Source organism: Phragmites australis, chromosome 3, assembly GCF_958298935.1.
Source record: "Phragmites australis chromosome 3, lpPhrAust1.1, whole genome shotgun sequence".
Lineage (NCBI taxonomy): Eukaryota > Viridiplantae > Streptophyta > Magnoliopsida > Poales > Poaceae > Phragmites > Phragmites australis.
The window spans coordinates 30,948,645-30,964,250 of NC_084923.1; the positions used below are offsets into that span (position 1 = coordinate 30,948,645).

Here is a 15,606-nt window from a genome sequence, read left to right on the forward strand (position 1 = left end):
TACTAGCACCAGATCATCCGATGAGTACACTCTCACAAACTAGCCGTTGAAATCCTACTCAAGCCTCTGTGAACACTGGACACTCCGATGTATACTTCATCTTCATCACCGGACTTTCCGGCGAGTTTACCTTAGCCATCCGAGCCAATATCTTCTCTGTGTAGATTTCTTCGATGCCTTCTCCGGTGCTTATCACATCATCACCGGATCATTCGATGCGTTATTCTCAGCCAGCCGAGCCAATGCAACCCTCTCTGAAAAATATGCTCCGGTGTACACATCTTCAGAGCTCCGGACCTTCTAGTGAGGTCACTGCATTCTCCCATTTGTCAACAATGCTCTGGTGCATTCCTCTGGTGTGTTCAAATCAATCACTGGACTATCCGATGAGGTCTTATGCTTCTTTTTCATCTTTACACTGTTCATTGTCCGGTGTTGCCTTGCTTCGTCACCGGTCTTTCCGGTGAGGCTTTCATGCCTCTGTCCCCCTTTGACAGAGATGCTTCGGTGGGTGCAATACCTAGAGCACTGGACCATTCGGTGTAGTTATTTTTCCTGAAACTTTTTCCAATTCAACCAAACTTTGTCCTGACTTCGATGGCTTCTTCATGTATTGCATTCATGAAACCTACTAACATATATTCTTGACAGATATGTTAGTCCCAATGACTATGTTGTCATTAATCACCAAAATCACAATCATGAACTAATATGACCATTTTCACTATAAAGATGAATTCCACTAGAATTTAACCTAGAATGGGCAATTCAGAGTGAAGTCTCACTATCTTGCTTTAGTGCATCATGATGTCCCCAACATAAACAAAGGCCTTTGGAAATTGAAGGTGCCACTTAGTGCCACTTAAAGTCAAGATCTTCCTTTGGTACTTACATCAAGGTGTCGTACTGATGAAAGATAATTTGGCTAAGCGCAATTGGTAAGGCAGTACAAACTATTGCTTCTGTCACAAAGAGGAGACAGTTAAACATCTGTTCTTCAAATGTCGTCTTGCTTGTGCTGTGTGGTCTATCATACAGGTGGCTTTAGGGCTTTTCAGACCTCATAGTGTATCTCATATGTTCGGTACTTGGCTACGGGGTATTAGGAAGGACTTGAAACCACATATCCTGTTAGGGGCGGTTACTACTTACTAGTCGCTATGGTTATGCAGGAATGATATGATATTTGATAAAAAGAAATATATATTCTCCTTTGCAAGTTATTTATCATTGTACTCACTGGCTTCGTACCTGGGCATGTCAACACTTGGATCAGGTGGTTAGCGAGTTTTTTACCAAGGACAATGGGTGGCGGTCTAGTTTGGAGAATCGGCGTGCTTTAGTATCTCCTGTCTTCACCAAAGATAAACTTTATGTTGTGTTTTTCTTTGCTTGTTTTGGTTGTGTGCATATTAGTTATACAGAGGCCGAGAGTGTTCTCAGATTGATTGTAGCATCTTGATGTAATTGTTTAAGTTTAATAAAAGCTTTCTTTATAAAAAAAAATTGTTTACTGTAGGATATGGTAAACAAGGTGGTTCTTTTGAGCATTGCTGGCTTGAGGATTTATATTCATGCGTTACCTCATAAACAAGTAATATGCTGATCAATATTTCTGCAATTTTGCATCCATGGTGAGGATTACTGCCTACAAAAATGGTGAGTTGACCCATATGCATGTTTCTACATTTTCACCTCCCTCTATAAGGATTAATGCCTGTAGAATTGGTGCCAAGTATGCTTAGATGTACGTTGTAAGACTCATGTACCACAGAAACTATTGATACCGAATATTCGTAGGATCTCCGCTTTGCATGGCCTTATTTTCTATGCCTGAGTTCAAGCTTTTTTATTTCAAAATACTTTCCATGCGACTTATCTGATGTTCAAATGATAAGGTGTCAATATAAACTAGAGAAATGCCATAGTGGTGCAAGTGCCAATATGAACGATGAGTTACTTGATGTTCTAATGCAGTTAGCATATGAAAAGACAACCTTGCTTTAATGCCTGTAAATTATTGGGATTGATATGGGTATATTGTGATCATTTGAATTGTTTCCATAAACCAATTTTGTGTAAGAATGTTACTGGCTGCCCAATTTCAGTGTTTCCCTTTTTTCTATGCAGGTACTTCATAAGTTTCCATCATAGGATGTGACTTCACTTTTCTCTTTTTTATGTGCCCAATTAGTGCTCCAGGCTTTGTATGTTGCTTGGCTACAAATTTCGGTTAGGTTTGGAGGATTTCTACTTTTTACATGTTAGAAGTATATATACCGAGAATGTGGCACTGTTTTTTTTTTCTTCCTTTCAATGTTGGTCACAAATATTGGTTGTTTCATTTTGTTACATACTTACATTTCTGACCGACCATCTTTTCCATAAATATCATGGAAGGACAAGTTTTTTTAGACAATTTAGATTGTAGTCTCTACTTCTCTATCTCTACTAATATAAAGCACCAATTTCATCTACACCACCCTCTCCTCTGAACCCCTCCTATCTAATAAAAAACTAGAAACAACCCTATCTCTGAGAAAACCGGAGAAAAAATGATTGGCTGTTTCCTAGGTGAAATAACGCATGCACTTTTGTTTGAGATGTCTATTGGTACTGCATTGTGTTTTGGCATCTTATATTATCTCTATATTATGTAACATATTACTCTGTGGTCATAGTTATCTAAGGAACAATTTTTGTGAGCCATAACAATCGTAGAAATATAATACATGGCGTCTAATTTTGAATTATTGCAACATACAGACTTCTTACTAATACCATAAAATAATCACTAGATGAGAGCAAACCAAATAATATAAGTAAAACACTAAAGTGGTTAAAGTTTACGTGAAAATGCAAACACAGGAAGTACGAAAATGTGAAGAAAAAAATCCAAAGTCAAAATGCCATCTCGAACCTGCTTGACAAACTCTCCACCAGACCCAAGGGTGGATTTTGGGCCTGGGCAACTGGGGCCACGGCCCAGTCATGGCCAAAAAACCAAATACAACCCCCTTAATTTTTTCAGTCCCAACCTGCTATTCCATTGATTGGTCCAAGCACCACTTAGCGTTTTAGCCCCATGGCCTAGGCCTAGGCAGCCAGTGGCCAAGCCCAACTTCCCTTCAGCTCTCCCTATCCCGATCTCAAATCGATCCGTGTCTCGACCTGACAGCTTTCATTTCTCGCTCGCTCCATCTCTCTCGATCCCAAACTCGCTCGCACTACTAAACCCTAGCCAGCCTAGCTGAAGCGTCACTCCAAGGTTCAGGACAGGGGATACCACGGTGGCCACCTCGCTGCTCAATCCGTGCTCGACCACCACATCACGCCGTCAATTTGTCATCTAGCCTAGGCACGCACGGAGGTCACAGCAGTAGGGCACATGACGTATGCCATAGGGTGCAGTCATGCAGGGCTGCATGGCCAGGGCACAAGCTGCAACGGCCAATCCAGGCTCCAATAGGCAGCATGCCAATAGCAGCAGGGCTCAGGCTGTGTTGGGTTAGACTTCTACTTGTCAGAAGCTAGAAATCTAACCAACCAACTAGATGTTGAACTATCTTTTGAAAAGCTAAAAAACTAGCTTTTGAAGAAATGAATGGTAAGTAGCAAGCTTAAAAGAGTTTTTTTAGTTTTTGATGTGCTAAGAAGTTAAAAAAATTATTAAAAAACCAAAAGCAAAAAATCATCAGGCAAAAACCAAAAGCCAACTTTTCAACTTTAACAAACAGGGACTCTCAGCACTCGGTAAGTGATATGTTCTAGACCCGACATTTGCTATGCTGTGAGTTTGGTCAGCCAATTTCAAGCCAACTCAAGACCAGAACATTGGTTTGCGGTCAAAAGAATTCTGAGATATCAGAAGGGTACAACAGACTACATGCTTTGCTATCTTCTTTCTCGACGGAACTACCTTTCGACTTCGCTAAAAACACCTGGGCTATGCCTCAAAGTCGGCATTCAGCAGGACGGCCAACGACAGGTAATTGCTCCCCTCCCCAATCCTCAATTCCCCGTTCCTTTTCTATTTTGATTAAATTTTGTATCATTTGCACACATTAAAACCTGTGTAGCAAAGCACCAGTGCTCAAGACCATCACGAACCACCAGAAATTAGATGAAATTACCATTTGCTTTGCATCATTTCATAACTAGTTTCCTTTAAGGAAATGTGCATCACCAACCAAGAGCTAACTAGATAGATCACAACATTTTGTTTTCTGAGAGATACGTTCACAACATTTGCTCAGTTATAGGCAGCCCTAGATAACGAATGTGTATAAGTCTAACAGGTGCACGGTTGTGACAAGTACGAGTGACCGGGGCAGGGTTCCAAAATGGCTCGTCATGAGCGGAGAGGAAAGATAATTATAATTTAACTTGAGGATCTTCCCCGATCATAGTCGTTCCACGGCGCTCCACAAAATTCGCATCGGAGCTGCCTGCAGAAATTAAGGAATTCGTGACCAGCAAGGAATAACTATGATATGGGAAATGATATCAATTACTTACACGGTGTTTTGCAGGACCGCTCAGAAACTAGACCAGGGGTGATTCTTTTAAGAACTTCCTTTCCCACGTACATATCCAAGTAGCCCTGCAGGACGAGATAATATATGGTTACATTAACCGATTAATTCAAGTAGAAAGCATGATTGCGGAAAAGAATAGAATAAGCATTGATATCCCACCTGAACAAGTTGCTCTATATTTTTGGATTCATCAGATAAAATTCTACAAATGGCCATTTCTGTTGCCGGGGCACTGGAGGCCCACGTGACAGCTACCTTTTCCACAGCCTTCTTCACTACAATTTTATGGACTTCTCGGGATAACAGGCCATCTTCCCACAGAGGCTTTACGATATTTTTGATAAATTCGCACAGGGCAGACTTGAATGCATCGATTGATGGGCTACTTTCTTCAACTGTGCTTCGTAGTGGAGGCCCAGTATTTGAATCAGAGATCTGCAACTGATTTGCAGCTTCAGAGGCACCCTTTCCGCAAACTTCTCTGATGAGTTGATTTGGCTCAGCTTGCTTAAACTGCTCTTCCTTCACGATGGGCCCAGTTAACGAAGCTGAAATGCTCTCAGTAACACTCTGAGGTTTGAAACCATCTGCAGTTACCTGACAAACCGGATCCTTTGGTGCTACAAAATCTTCATCGCCGATCATACCAGGCAAGAAATTTAAGTCTGGTATTGATGAGCATGGAATCCGATCACCTCGGTTAGCAGTCCCAGAATTTATTGTGTCAGTAACACAATGATGGGATATCTGTTGATTTGATGTAACCCTAAGAGCTTGAGGCTGGCAATCCTCCTTTGCTGCTTTCTGGTTCACCTCATTTCCAGAGGCTGCCAGAGCTGAACATTCTTGCTTCTTTCTTAAAATATTAAGATTCATGGTTTCCTGTTGGTTGTCTCTACAATCACTTCTATTCAACCAATTTTTGAAATCACTACAATAACTTTGACTGGACCGATTGACAGGCTTTTTTTGGCACTTGTTTACAGCTCCTCTATCCAATATTGACCCATCAAATGGAGTAGTTCCACTCTCGTGATTTGGAGATTTTGGTGAATTTACCTTCAAAATGCCATGCATTGAACAACGAGCAACAGTCTTTTGATCCAGCAATGTTGAACCAGTACACAAACTATAAATTTGTTCATCCCATTTGGCACCATTGCCTTCTGCTTTCTTTTCACATCTTACACCTAGTGTACCTTTGCTCCCTGCATCCAAATTATCATTATTTGACTCCTGTTGAGAAATATTCTGATGCGCACTTTTATCACAAAGAGAACCAGCTGCTTGCTCCACCTTGCTAGTATCAGAACCATTCCAACTAACTTGCACCTTGGCATATGGATGATCAGTCGATACTTGACACCATAGAAGTTTCTCCTCTTTTTTCTGATGTGCAATTTCACCAGGATTTGCTTCAGGTGGAAGCTCCAGAGTACACATAAGTTCTTTCTCAGCTGTTGTGTTTTGAGAGCTTTGGTTGCATTTGCAGCTACTAGGAAACCTGAGGGACTGCTGTAACTTTTTGTTAGCTCTTACCTCACCACACTTTTGTAGTCCCTCCAATGACGTTGCAGTACTAAATTGATCAGAACTCTTTGATGCACTGTCATCTTCATCATTACTTTCTGAGCTAGCACAAGTAGCAGGTCTTCCATTTCTCACTCTTCCACTGGTTGATACCTTGCTTCTATGCACAGTCTGTTGATCAACTTTTACAATTTTATCAGCCACAGCAGCACTGTCCTTTCTTAATCGTCTTGCTCTCCACAGGTTCAAACAATCGCGACGAAGCACCTCAGCGTGCGAAAGATTATCTGATTCTGTTGGTTGTACACTCTTCTCTGTATGGGTGACTGGAAGATGCTGTAGAGTACCTCTTTCAGTGCAACCATTGACATTGTACTGCTTGTCGGATTCTAGCTCCATGTCATTACTTCCTTCGCTCAGTTTTGGTGTGTTCGATGAAGCAATAGTTTTGTTGCTGTACTTGGGACTTAACATGTTTGAGTTCTCATCACATTTTGTTGAGCCACTCAAAGCAGGAGCTGTGAGAGCATTCTTCTTTGGATTGCAGTTCCCTTTTGCTCCATTTTGACCCACTAACTTTGTTATTTCAGCATTTCCCTCTCGACTACCATTTCTCATCCTGTCAGACTCAACCGGCGGTTGCTGGTCCAGCTCATTGGGACAACAAAGTCTTTTAGATTTGTCCTCGCAATCCACATTCTTCATAGCTTTCTTTCCACCCAAATGATCTGCATTCCTTTCCTGACAACTGTTTCTCCCATATTTGCTAGCGCGAGCACCATTGTAAATGTTTTTACGAAAACCTTGTTTTATACATTTCCTTTTAACCATCTTGCCATTATTAGTATTTCTGAAATTTCGACTGCTATCCAAACTTTCATGAAAATCTTCATTGGGATAAAGCTCAAGTTGCTCATGGTGAATGGGATGGAACTCATCAATTGGCCTCTTAGGGCGAGCTCTTAATATTTCATCCCTTCGACGTGATCGACCATGTGAGGTGCGAACAGAAACATTAAATATAGGATCTTCCCGAGAGTGGCTATCATGCTTATTGGGAGAGTGGAAATTGCGCATGTAAGACCAATGACATGCTGCATCTATCTCAGAAAAAATCTTTCTACAACTTCCTGCTTGACGTATTTGTCTGCCAGCTCCTTTTGCATGATGACGAACATGATCACAGGGAGGGCTTCTCTCGCTCCTAGATTAAGAAACAAATAGTAAAACTGCCAGAACTAAATAGTATGAAAAGATATTAGAAATGCGTAACAATAAATCTTAAAGGCCAAAAGGAGATACTACCGAAACGATCTTAAGGGACCAGGTCCGGGTGAAATGCTGTGCCTGGCCTGTTTTAATGAATGACTGAGACAGGCATGATCTTGAATATGGCATCCACCATAAGAACAACAAGATAGATGGCATGGTCCACCTACTCCATTTCCTGGGTCATGAACCTCAGAGGAATGTCCATGACCATGCAATGCAGTGCATTCCCCCATCCTGCATGCCAAAACATCGAAGCTCCACACAATTGAAATACAAAGATGGTAAAAGTATCCAAAATAATGAGCATCACAAGCTTGGAAATGTATGTGTACCTCTTTACACCACACATAGCAAAGCTACAACATCTATTGTTCACAATTTCTCCTCCAGTTCTATGTAAATCAAAACATCTAGACATAGGCGAAATTTCAGTAGCAGACACAGAATCTTTTACCCTGTTTCCACATCACGTAATTTCATCAAGAAAAAAATAAATCTGAACAGATAAAACTATACAGCATGATCAGCATAACATGGAATCTGGAACTTAGTTCCATGTGTTGATGAAGAGCAAACCTGCTAGACATATGCAGAGGGAAGTGCTGGGTTGCAACATGATAGGGTTGCTCCCTTGCTGATTGCCCACTTTGATGAAGGCTTAAGTTTTGCCAATCGTATTTCTCAGAGCATGTATAACCTCTTGATGCTTGTCCCGAAATGTGTCCATGTACTGCTGACAAAAATAACCTGTTTGAAGCCATTTTTTTTTTCCCGGAAGCACTTGAACCAAGTAGCACTGACAATGTCTGCTCCAATTTCACAGATGAGACTGGGAATGTGGTTTGAATCCTTTATTCCTTGAGTGAAGCTTTCACAAGCTAAAAAACAGATGCAGCTCAAATCTAACTTACTGTCAGCACTTCCATAGGAATGTAAAACCTTAATTTACAATAAGAAATAGGAATTTCAAGACTCAACAGCACACAAGGAGGCACCTACCAATCAAATATGAATGTCATCATCAGGTACTGCATTGATTAAGCTTCCCATTATAGCCTACTCGCTTGCTTCCTAGCAACAATTCCCATAAAGAATCATTGGATAATTCTTGCAATATGTCCATGCTAAGCAATCTAGCAGATAAAATTACCAGTTTCTTCCAAGGATGACTTTTTAGTTCCTACTCCCTAAAACATCCTTCAAATATCAGCACTTGGTCCCACCCGATCCTGTAGTTTCAGCATAGAAAAACAGTAAGCAGTAGAATTGAATGGTAGAGCCTCTGGTCAAAAACAAAATTGTACAATCTGGCTGCTACAGAAGAACTCCTCCATTTTTTTTATTAAGCATATTATGGTTGGGCACAGAGAATAAGGTGCTCATGGAACCAAGAAAATGGCGGATGGGAATAACCATAGTGTACATGGTGTTAATGCCTTGGCAATAAGGGAGAGAATAGTTGTATTGGTGTTTACTCATAAATGTTGAACAGAGGGGACAGATTAGTGATGGCAAAAAAGAGATAAGATCATTAAAACTATATGGAAATGGAAGTTTTACATTGTGAAGCAAAATGGGAAAAACTAAAACTAAACCTTATATTTTGAAATGGAGGATGTATGATATATGAAAATAAAAGAAATACAAGCATTACATAAACGCATATGTAACTTCTGTTCCTAATTGCTTAATGCATCGAAAAAACAATATATGCCTAAATCCTGCTATCATGCTTACTCCTTTAGTTATTAATGGCATATGAATCTTATGATGATAGATTTTAAGGCCATCGTATCTACTGCAAGCCTGCACCAGCCCCTTTTGCTACATCGTTAAATCAATACGAAAAGATTTCAAAACTGTAAAAGTGTCATCAAATTCATTGATCAAAATATGCTAAGATTTTGAATTCAACGCTTAACCTTTGTTACGTGGAATAACAAGAAAGATCACAGACAAACCATAATAAAAGAGATTTAAAAAAAAACTTCTGCAGTACTGCTCATGTAATGTATAATTGTTATTTCTCATAGCGCACATTGAGTTTGAATGTGAAATTTAATGGGGTAACAGGTGAATCTAAGGACTGCCCAGACATTACTTAGAGAATCTTTTTTCGTTCAAATTTGTTACCTTAACTAAAGTTAATAATATGATAGTAAACAGGAACAGTTTGCTAGTTAATATATACTTTTCGCAGAGTTATCTGTTTGGCATAAAAACTACTATACTCATAAAAGTCATTCTTTTCCAATGTTAGAATTACATCGTTAGCCACCTTCAGGACCAACATGCATTTAATATATTCAAGTTTCAACAATTAATTTTCACCCATGAGGCCAGGAGTCTCCATATTTGTAATCAGCTAACCAGTTGTCCATATTTTATTTCAGTTGTCAATGAAGTCCTCAATTTGTAAAAGATTGCACTTGAGTACTTCCATCATATTTGGATGATAGATTAACAGCTAGGATGGTACGGCCTTGTCCATTGCATAAACAACACAGCATGACTTTGGAGTTAAATTTCTAATACTTTCATGTGTCCCGACAGGTAAATATTTGATACATGTCGAGTTTGAGGTGAAAAGAATACTACTTCCACGTTTTAAGTTAAAAAAAAGATCCATATATATGTGGACCGTAATAGTGCAAACTAGCCAAAATCACCTCTTTCCAAATATAGAACTTTAGAAAATATGTGACACTACCAAATTGAGTCCTTCCTGCTACTGAATTCTCCAAACCTGAACTAGTATTACATATTCAACGACGAAAGCAAGCGTTTTATCAGTCATGCCAGGCCTATGCACTTGGTCTCTCCGAGTCCCAGGTAGAAACTGACAAGCAAGAGTTAGTTGAGCAACAAAAAAGGGCGCGCAGTTCATGACCAAACAGCACTGCAACCCGCATAGCGCAAAGCACCGGTCGATGGCTACAAAAGGTTTCGACCTTTATAAAACGAATATGAAATTTACAACTGATCCCAAACCCAAAAAAAATGCCCAATTCCTGAGTAAAGGCACTCGGAACGGTAGGTAGAGCGCGCCAAAGAAGCGAGTAGATTGAAACAATGCTGAGACGGTGCAGTACTAGGAACAGTCAATACATGATTCATGCTTCATGCACGGAGCCATGGCCAGAAGAAAGAGCATTACCTGGCCCCAGCAGCTAATGTGTGTATTTGGAAATTCCACGCGTCACAGATGAACTGTACATCCATAGAACATCACAAGTGCACAGTGATCATAAGATAACTGATGTTATTCACGTGACGCAAATCAAACCTCACGAAGAACGCAAAGAACCAAACATGAGGAGACAAACTCAAAGAAGTACCACGATGATGCAACAACTAAATCTTTTTTTAAAAGAAAAATAGGATGCAAGGAAGGTGATTTTACATGAAAGAAAAAAATAGGACGCTTAAAAACTCAAATCTTAACATGGAAAAGTAGAAATAATGCGAAGAACCCAAATCTTTAAAGAAGAAAAAGTGTTCTCGAAATATTTAAAGAAACAAAAGAAAATGCAAAGAACTGGAGCGAACGGACAAGAAGAGGCAAGCCAAGATCCGCTTGGAGGTAATCCGCACTCGGATGTCTTCGCTGCGGCGGCCTCCAGTTGTTAAACCCTAGAACCTCTAAACCATCTACGGTTGCACCGACGAGCGAAGCGAAAGGAGGAGAAAGCGACCGCCCAAGATCAGAGAACAAGACGATCGCAAGCGAGGGCGTTACCGAAGCAATGCGCACGATCCTGGAGGAGGAAGGCTCGTCGCCGGCCGACTCCCTCGACGAGAACCGACGCGAGAGCGGCAGAGCGGAGCCCAGCGCAACTGGAGGAGGAAAAAAAAGGTAAACTGGCGGAGGCGGCGAGAGCCGCAGTTTTCCTTCCTTCGCGTTTGTATCTCTCCACTCGGGGAAAAACACAAAACAGGTTGTGAATCTATTTTGATTTTTGCCAAAATTGCCCTCCTGTCCCTTTTTTAAAACTCAACAGATACTCTGGGCAATTTCTATTTAGCATCTCCAACAGAAAAACTATTCGACTCGGTATCATTAAAATTAGCTAGAAGATCGAAAAGCACGACTCCAACAGAAGAGCCGAACGGCTCGTCATCTCTGTAGTGTCGCCATTCGGCTTCGCTCGCTTTGTAACGTTGCCATCCGGCTTCGCTCGCTAGCCAAATTTGGCATTCACCTCCCCGCTCATGAGGGACGAGAGAAGCCAGCTAACTTTTGTTTCAAAACTCTATATTTTCTCTCCTCTTTCGTAAATTCAAAAGATGATTTTATAGAATTTCTAAAATCACACCGATTTTTGTGCTCATAGAATAAATAACAAAGAACCCATTTTAACTAGTTTAATCTCTTATACATTTTAAATAAATTTTTTTCAAATTTAACTGTTTTTGGTAGGATCGTAACTCCAGTTACGATGTCTGTGACGAGATCGTAATTCCGGTTATCATGCATATGACGGGATCGTAACTGCTTTTGTGGTATGATCATAACTCCAGTTACCATGCATGTGGTGCGATCATAACTCTAATTATCATGTTTATAGTGGGATTGTAACTGTTTTTGTGGTGGGATTATAACTCCGGTTACCATATCTGTAGTAGGATCGTAACTCCGATTATCATGTCTATGGTGGTGGGATCATAACTGCTTTTGTTGTGGGATCGTAACTCCGATTACCAAACCTGTAGTGGAATCTAACTTCGATTACCATGCCGGTGACGATATCATAATTACGGTTACATTACAGTAGATTCTATTACCACACAAGCACACGTATTGTAAATTTCTCTATCACATATCCATATGTATTGGAAGAAACAACCGATGCAAAAAATTAGTCATTTTAAAAAATAATTGTTCGAAAAAATTAGTTATTACAAATAAGTATAGATAAATAGGATATCGAGAGTGAAATTTAGCTAGTTTACTAAAGTGTATAGAAATATAAAGAAAATATCTTTTAAAGTGGATAGCTAAATAAAAATATAAAAGTTAAAATTTAACTAAGTCTCTCAAAGATATTCTAAGCTTTTCCTTGATCTAGTACTACGGTTCCACAGTAACGGTTTAGATTGGTCTTGGTTTTCGGAGGGAAAAGTTAGATTAGACTTAAACCTACCTCACTGTTAAATATATATGTTAATGTTAGCTACTTTTTTCAGCGAGTGCTCAGGACCTGTTTGTTTTCAGCTGCTTCTGGCTTCTGCTTTTGTCAGAAGCCCAGAAGCCAGAAGCCATAACAAACGGGTTTGCTGAGAAATGGTTTCTGGAGAAGCCAGAAGCTGCTTCTGAGGAAAATGAACTAGTGCTGAGAAACTCGCTGAGAGTGATTTTTTTTAGAAGTTATGTGCTGAGAAGCTAAAATTTTATTGTAGAAACCAATAACCTATTTCCAAAAACAGCTTTTAAAAAAAACCAAAAACACAGCTTTTCTAAAAAGCCAAACGTGCCCACGATCACCGTAGACAACAAGTGTTTGGTGGTCCGTATGACACCTCGAGTCTATCTTTTGAGATACAAAATGGGCCTCTCGGCCAGACTAACGTGATATGTACAATTTTTTTTTTTTACATTCATGCAAATTTAGGTTCACTATATGCAAGCTGGTGCCTATAGTAATGATGTTACTATTTCGTGGTTAGTGCGTATCGAATGATACTAATGTATTTCAAAGAATATTTAAGGATTAATAAAATAAACTAAGGATTATAATAGTATAGTTATGCAAAATAAATATCATGGTGATACTTGTTTTTCAAATTTTTTATTAGGTATCAGATTCGAATATAGGAGTCATGTATCATCACATATCAAATATCTGAGAATAAAATCGAATATATCTTAATATTATCCGATAACTATCCGAGCATATCTTTTAAAGCTTATAATATTTTCATATAGAGTCAGATGAAGACGATTTTATAATAAAATTATAGCTCTCGATAAGATCTATAAGTTTGTAGGTGATACAGTTTTCATTTGAAGTTTTAATATATTCAAATAATTAATAGAACCTTTAGCTAATATATTAGGTACTCGTAACTTCTCTGATTTTACTCTAACCTAACCACTTTCATAAGAATATATTATTGATTTGCTTGTTGAGCTCTAATATAGTTGAGTTTTAGATAGATAGAATAGTCTAATAATTATAACATATGTAATATATATAGTTGTTATTTTTACTTAATATCAGAATATATTATAACCAGTATTGTTTGCATTTATCTTATCACATATTCGATCCTCATCTATCTATATCCGTATTTATATTCGACAACATACATATTTGGTCCTAGTTTTTCTAATTTCAATTAAAAAATATAAAATAAAATATTATATCAACGATGTCCCCTTGCATTTGTGGAGGTGTGCAGCAGGAGGGAGGTCGTGTTTCCGATGCAAACCCGCATTGATGCTTTGACCCGTCCGGCGTCTGCGGTCATGTCACGGTTGCTGCTGCAGCAGCAGCAGGCCGCGGCGCCCGATATATCAGAGCGGGTTTCGCGTTTCATGAATCTTTTGCGTGCTCGTGTGGTTTTGCTTCCCCAGCGAGAGCTTTTAGCTGGGCGAGCAGCAGCAGGGTGGACTGGACTATCAATGGGGCTTAGGCTGCAGCTATCTGCCTGTAGGCTCGATGCGTTGAGTACATAGTCAGTAATACTTTAATATTATTATTCTTTTATCTCTAATAATTATTTTATTTCTATTTTTCATTATTCTGGTTCTCTTTATTTAAACTCTAAGTTAAACAGTATTGCATATGCAATACAGTGATCCACCAATTTGGAGGATGAGCACCTCTTTTCGCAACACTAGAGAGATGGATGCAATAGCTCCTAATAAATCTAGCGGCACAGTAGCCAAACAGTGATAGAGGATAGGTTTGCTGACTGTTGGAAATAGCTTAAGAAAGGGATTTGTTTGGAAATGGTCATATGGATCTAGAATCGACCCCGTAATAGCTGTTATTATGTATGATTTTTTATATTTGATTTGTAAGATCATACGTGATAGTTACTGTAACACCAATTATCACGACATTATGCTATTTAATAATAGCACCAATAGTCATAGCGTCATAAAAATAATCTATTTTTGATATTATTTCTCTATAGATCTATGTGTAAAAAAAGTTTTTGATAAGGATAAAAATCTAAAAATGTTATGTTTGAATGTCTGTTTGATTTTTAGGATACCGTATACTGCTAGTAGTACCTCAAGATTTCAAACGACAGTCGTCAGGTTGGTGACATGCCACCGAGGAGAGGATGTGATGTGCTTATCATATATTGCATTCTGATTTTCGCTACGAAGTTTGTTTTACTGTATAGTCTGGACCTGTTTGATCTATTATATAATTTATTTTTTATATAATTTATAATTAAATAAGTGTATTTAATTTAATTTAAATTATGAGAAATATATATATCATGAGGAACTGATATTATATATGGTCTTGCACTAACTTTCGATGATTCCTTTTATGGGATAGAGGTAGCGTGTTTTGAAGAATTTTTTTTTTTTGCGAGTTCTCTATAATTCTTACCAATTTGACGCCAATTTAGGGAGAATTCGTTTCGATGATTCTATTTTAGCATTGATGTCAATTGTAGAAGAATTTAGACTAGATGTTATATTTTATAAGAGAGCTTTGCTTATGGGGAAGAATTATTTGCTCATGGAGGAGAATTTGTAATCTCTTATGTTTGTAATATGGATGACAATTGGGAGAATTTCAAAAGCAAATCCATGAAACATTTTTTAAAACATTTTACTTTGCATTAGCATATTTATTTTTCATCTTGATGTATACTTTTATCATGCTTCCTTCATGTATAAAGTAAACTCCATCAGAAATTTGAGATAGATAATATATGCAATGATATTCGATATTCATTCAATATGTATAGATTATGGGGTAATTTATTATATACATACTCCCTCTGGTTGCAAATGTAGGTCGTTTTAGCCTCTTCAACTATCCTCTAAATATAAGTAATTCTCGAACTTCTATGCATTTTTTTCTCTTTTGTTCTCGTCTTGCTCTTGTTTAATAAATGCTACCACTCTCACAAATGAATGAGTTATCTTTTCCAATACAGAATAAATGAAGGATAATAAGGTCATTTGATCTACTTTCTTAATCCTTACGCACAAGTTTAAAACGACCTACATTTGCAATCGGAGAGAGTATTAGTTTTACTAATATCTAAACCTTTGTGGTGTTCGATGCTAGTA

General features: G+C 38.6%; 1 protein-coding gene across 1 annotated transcript; it reads right to left on the minus strand.

The window, feature by feature from the left end:
• Positions 1–3,946: 3,946 nt before the first annotated feature.
• On the minus strand, positions 3,947–8,101 carry LOC133910650 (uncharacterized). The gene is made up of 6 exons (XM_062352971.1): positions 7,917–8,101; positions 7,673–7,795; positions 4,698–7,272; positions 4,519–4,603; positions 4,387–4,448; positions 3,947–4,030 (listed from the first exon to the last, which is right to left on the minus strand). The coding sequence occupies exons 1-6, from the start codon at positions 8,099–8,101 to the stop codon at positions 3,947–3,949; spliced, it is 3,114 nt and encodes a 1,037-aa protein (XP_062208955.1).
• Between the last annotated feature and the right edge of the window lie 7,505 nt (positions 8,102–15,606).

What these genes read in the sequence shown, in the direction of transcription:
- LOC133910650 (XM_062352971.1), bottom strand. Translation starts at nt 8,101, where the DNA reads ATGGCTTCAAACAGGTTATTTTTGTCAGCAGTACATGGACACATTTCG. An exon ending in ATATAGAGCAACTTGTTCAG is followed by an intron (nt 4,604 to 4,697) that starts GTGGGATATCAA and finishes CTCGTCCTGCAG; the next exon opens with GGCTACTTGGATATGTACGT. An exon ending in GCGGTCCTGCAAAACACCGT is followed by an intron (nt 4,449 to 4,518) that starts GTAAGTAATTGA and finishes TAATTTCTGCAG; the next exon opens with GCAGCTCCGATGCGAATTTT.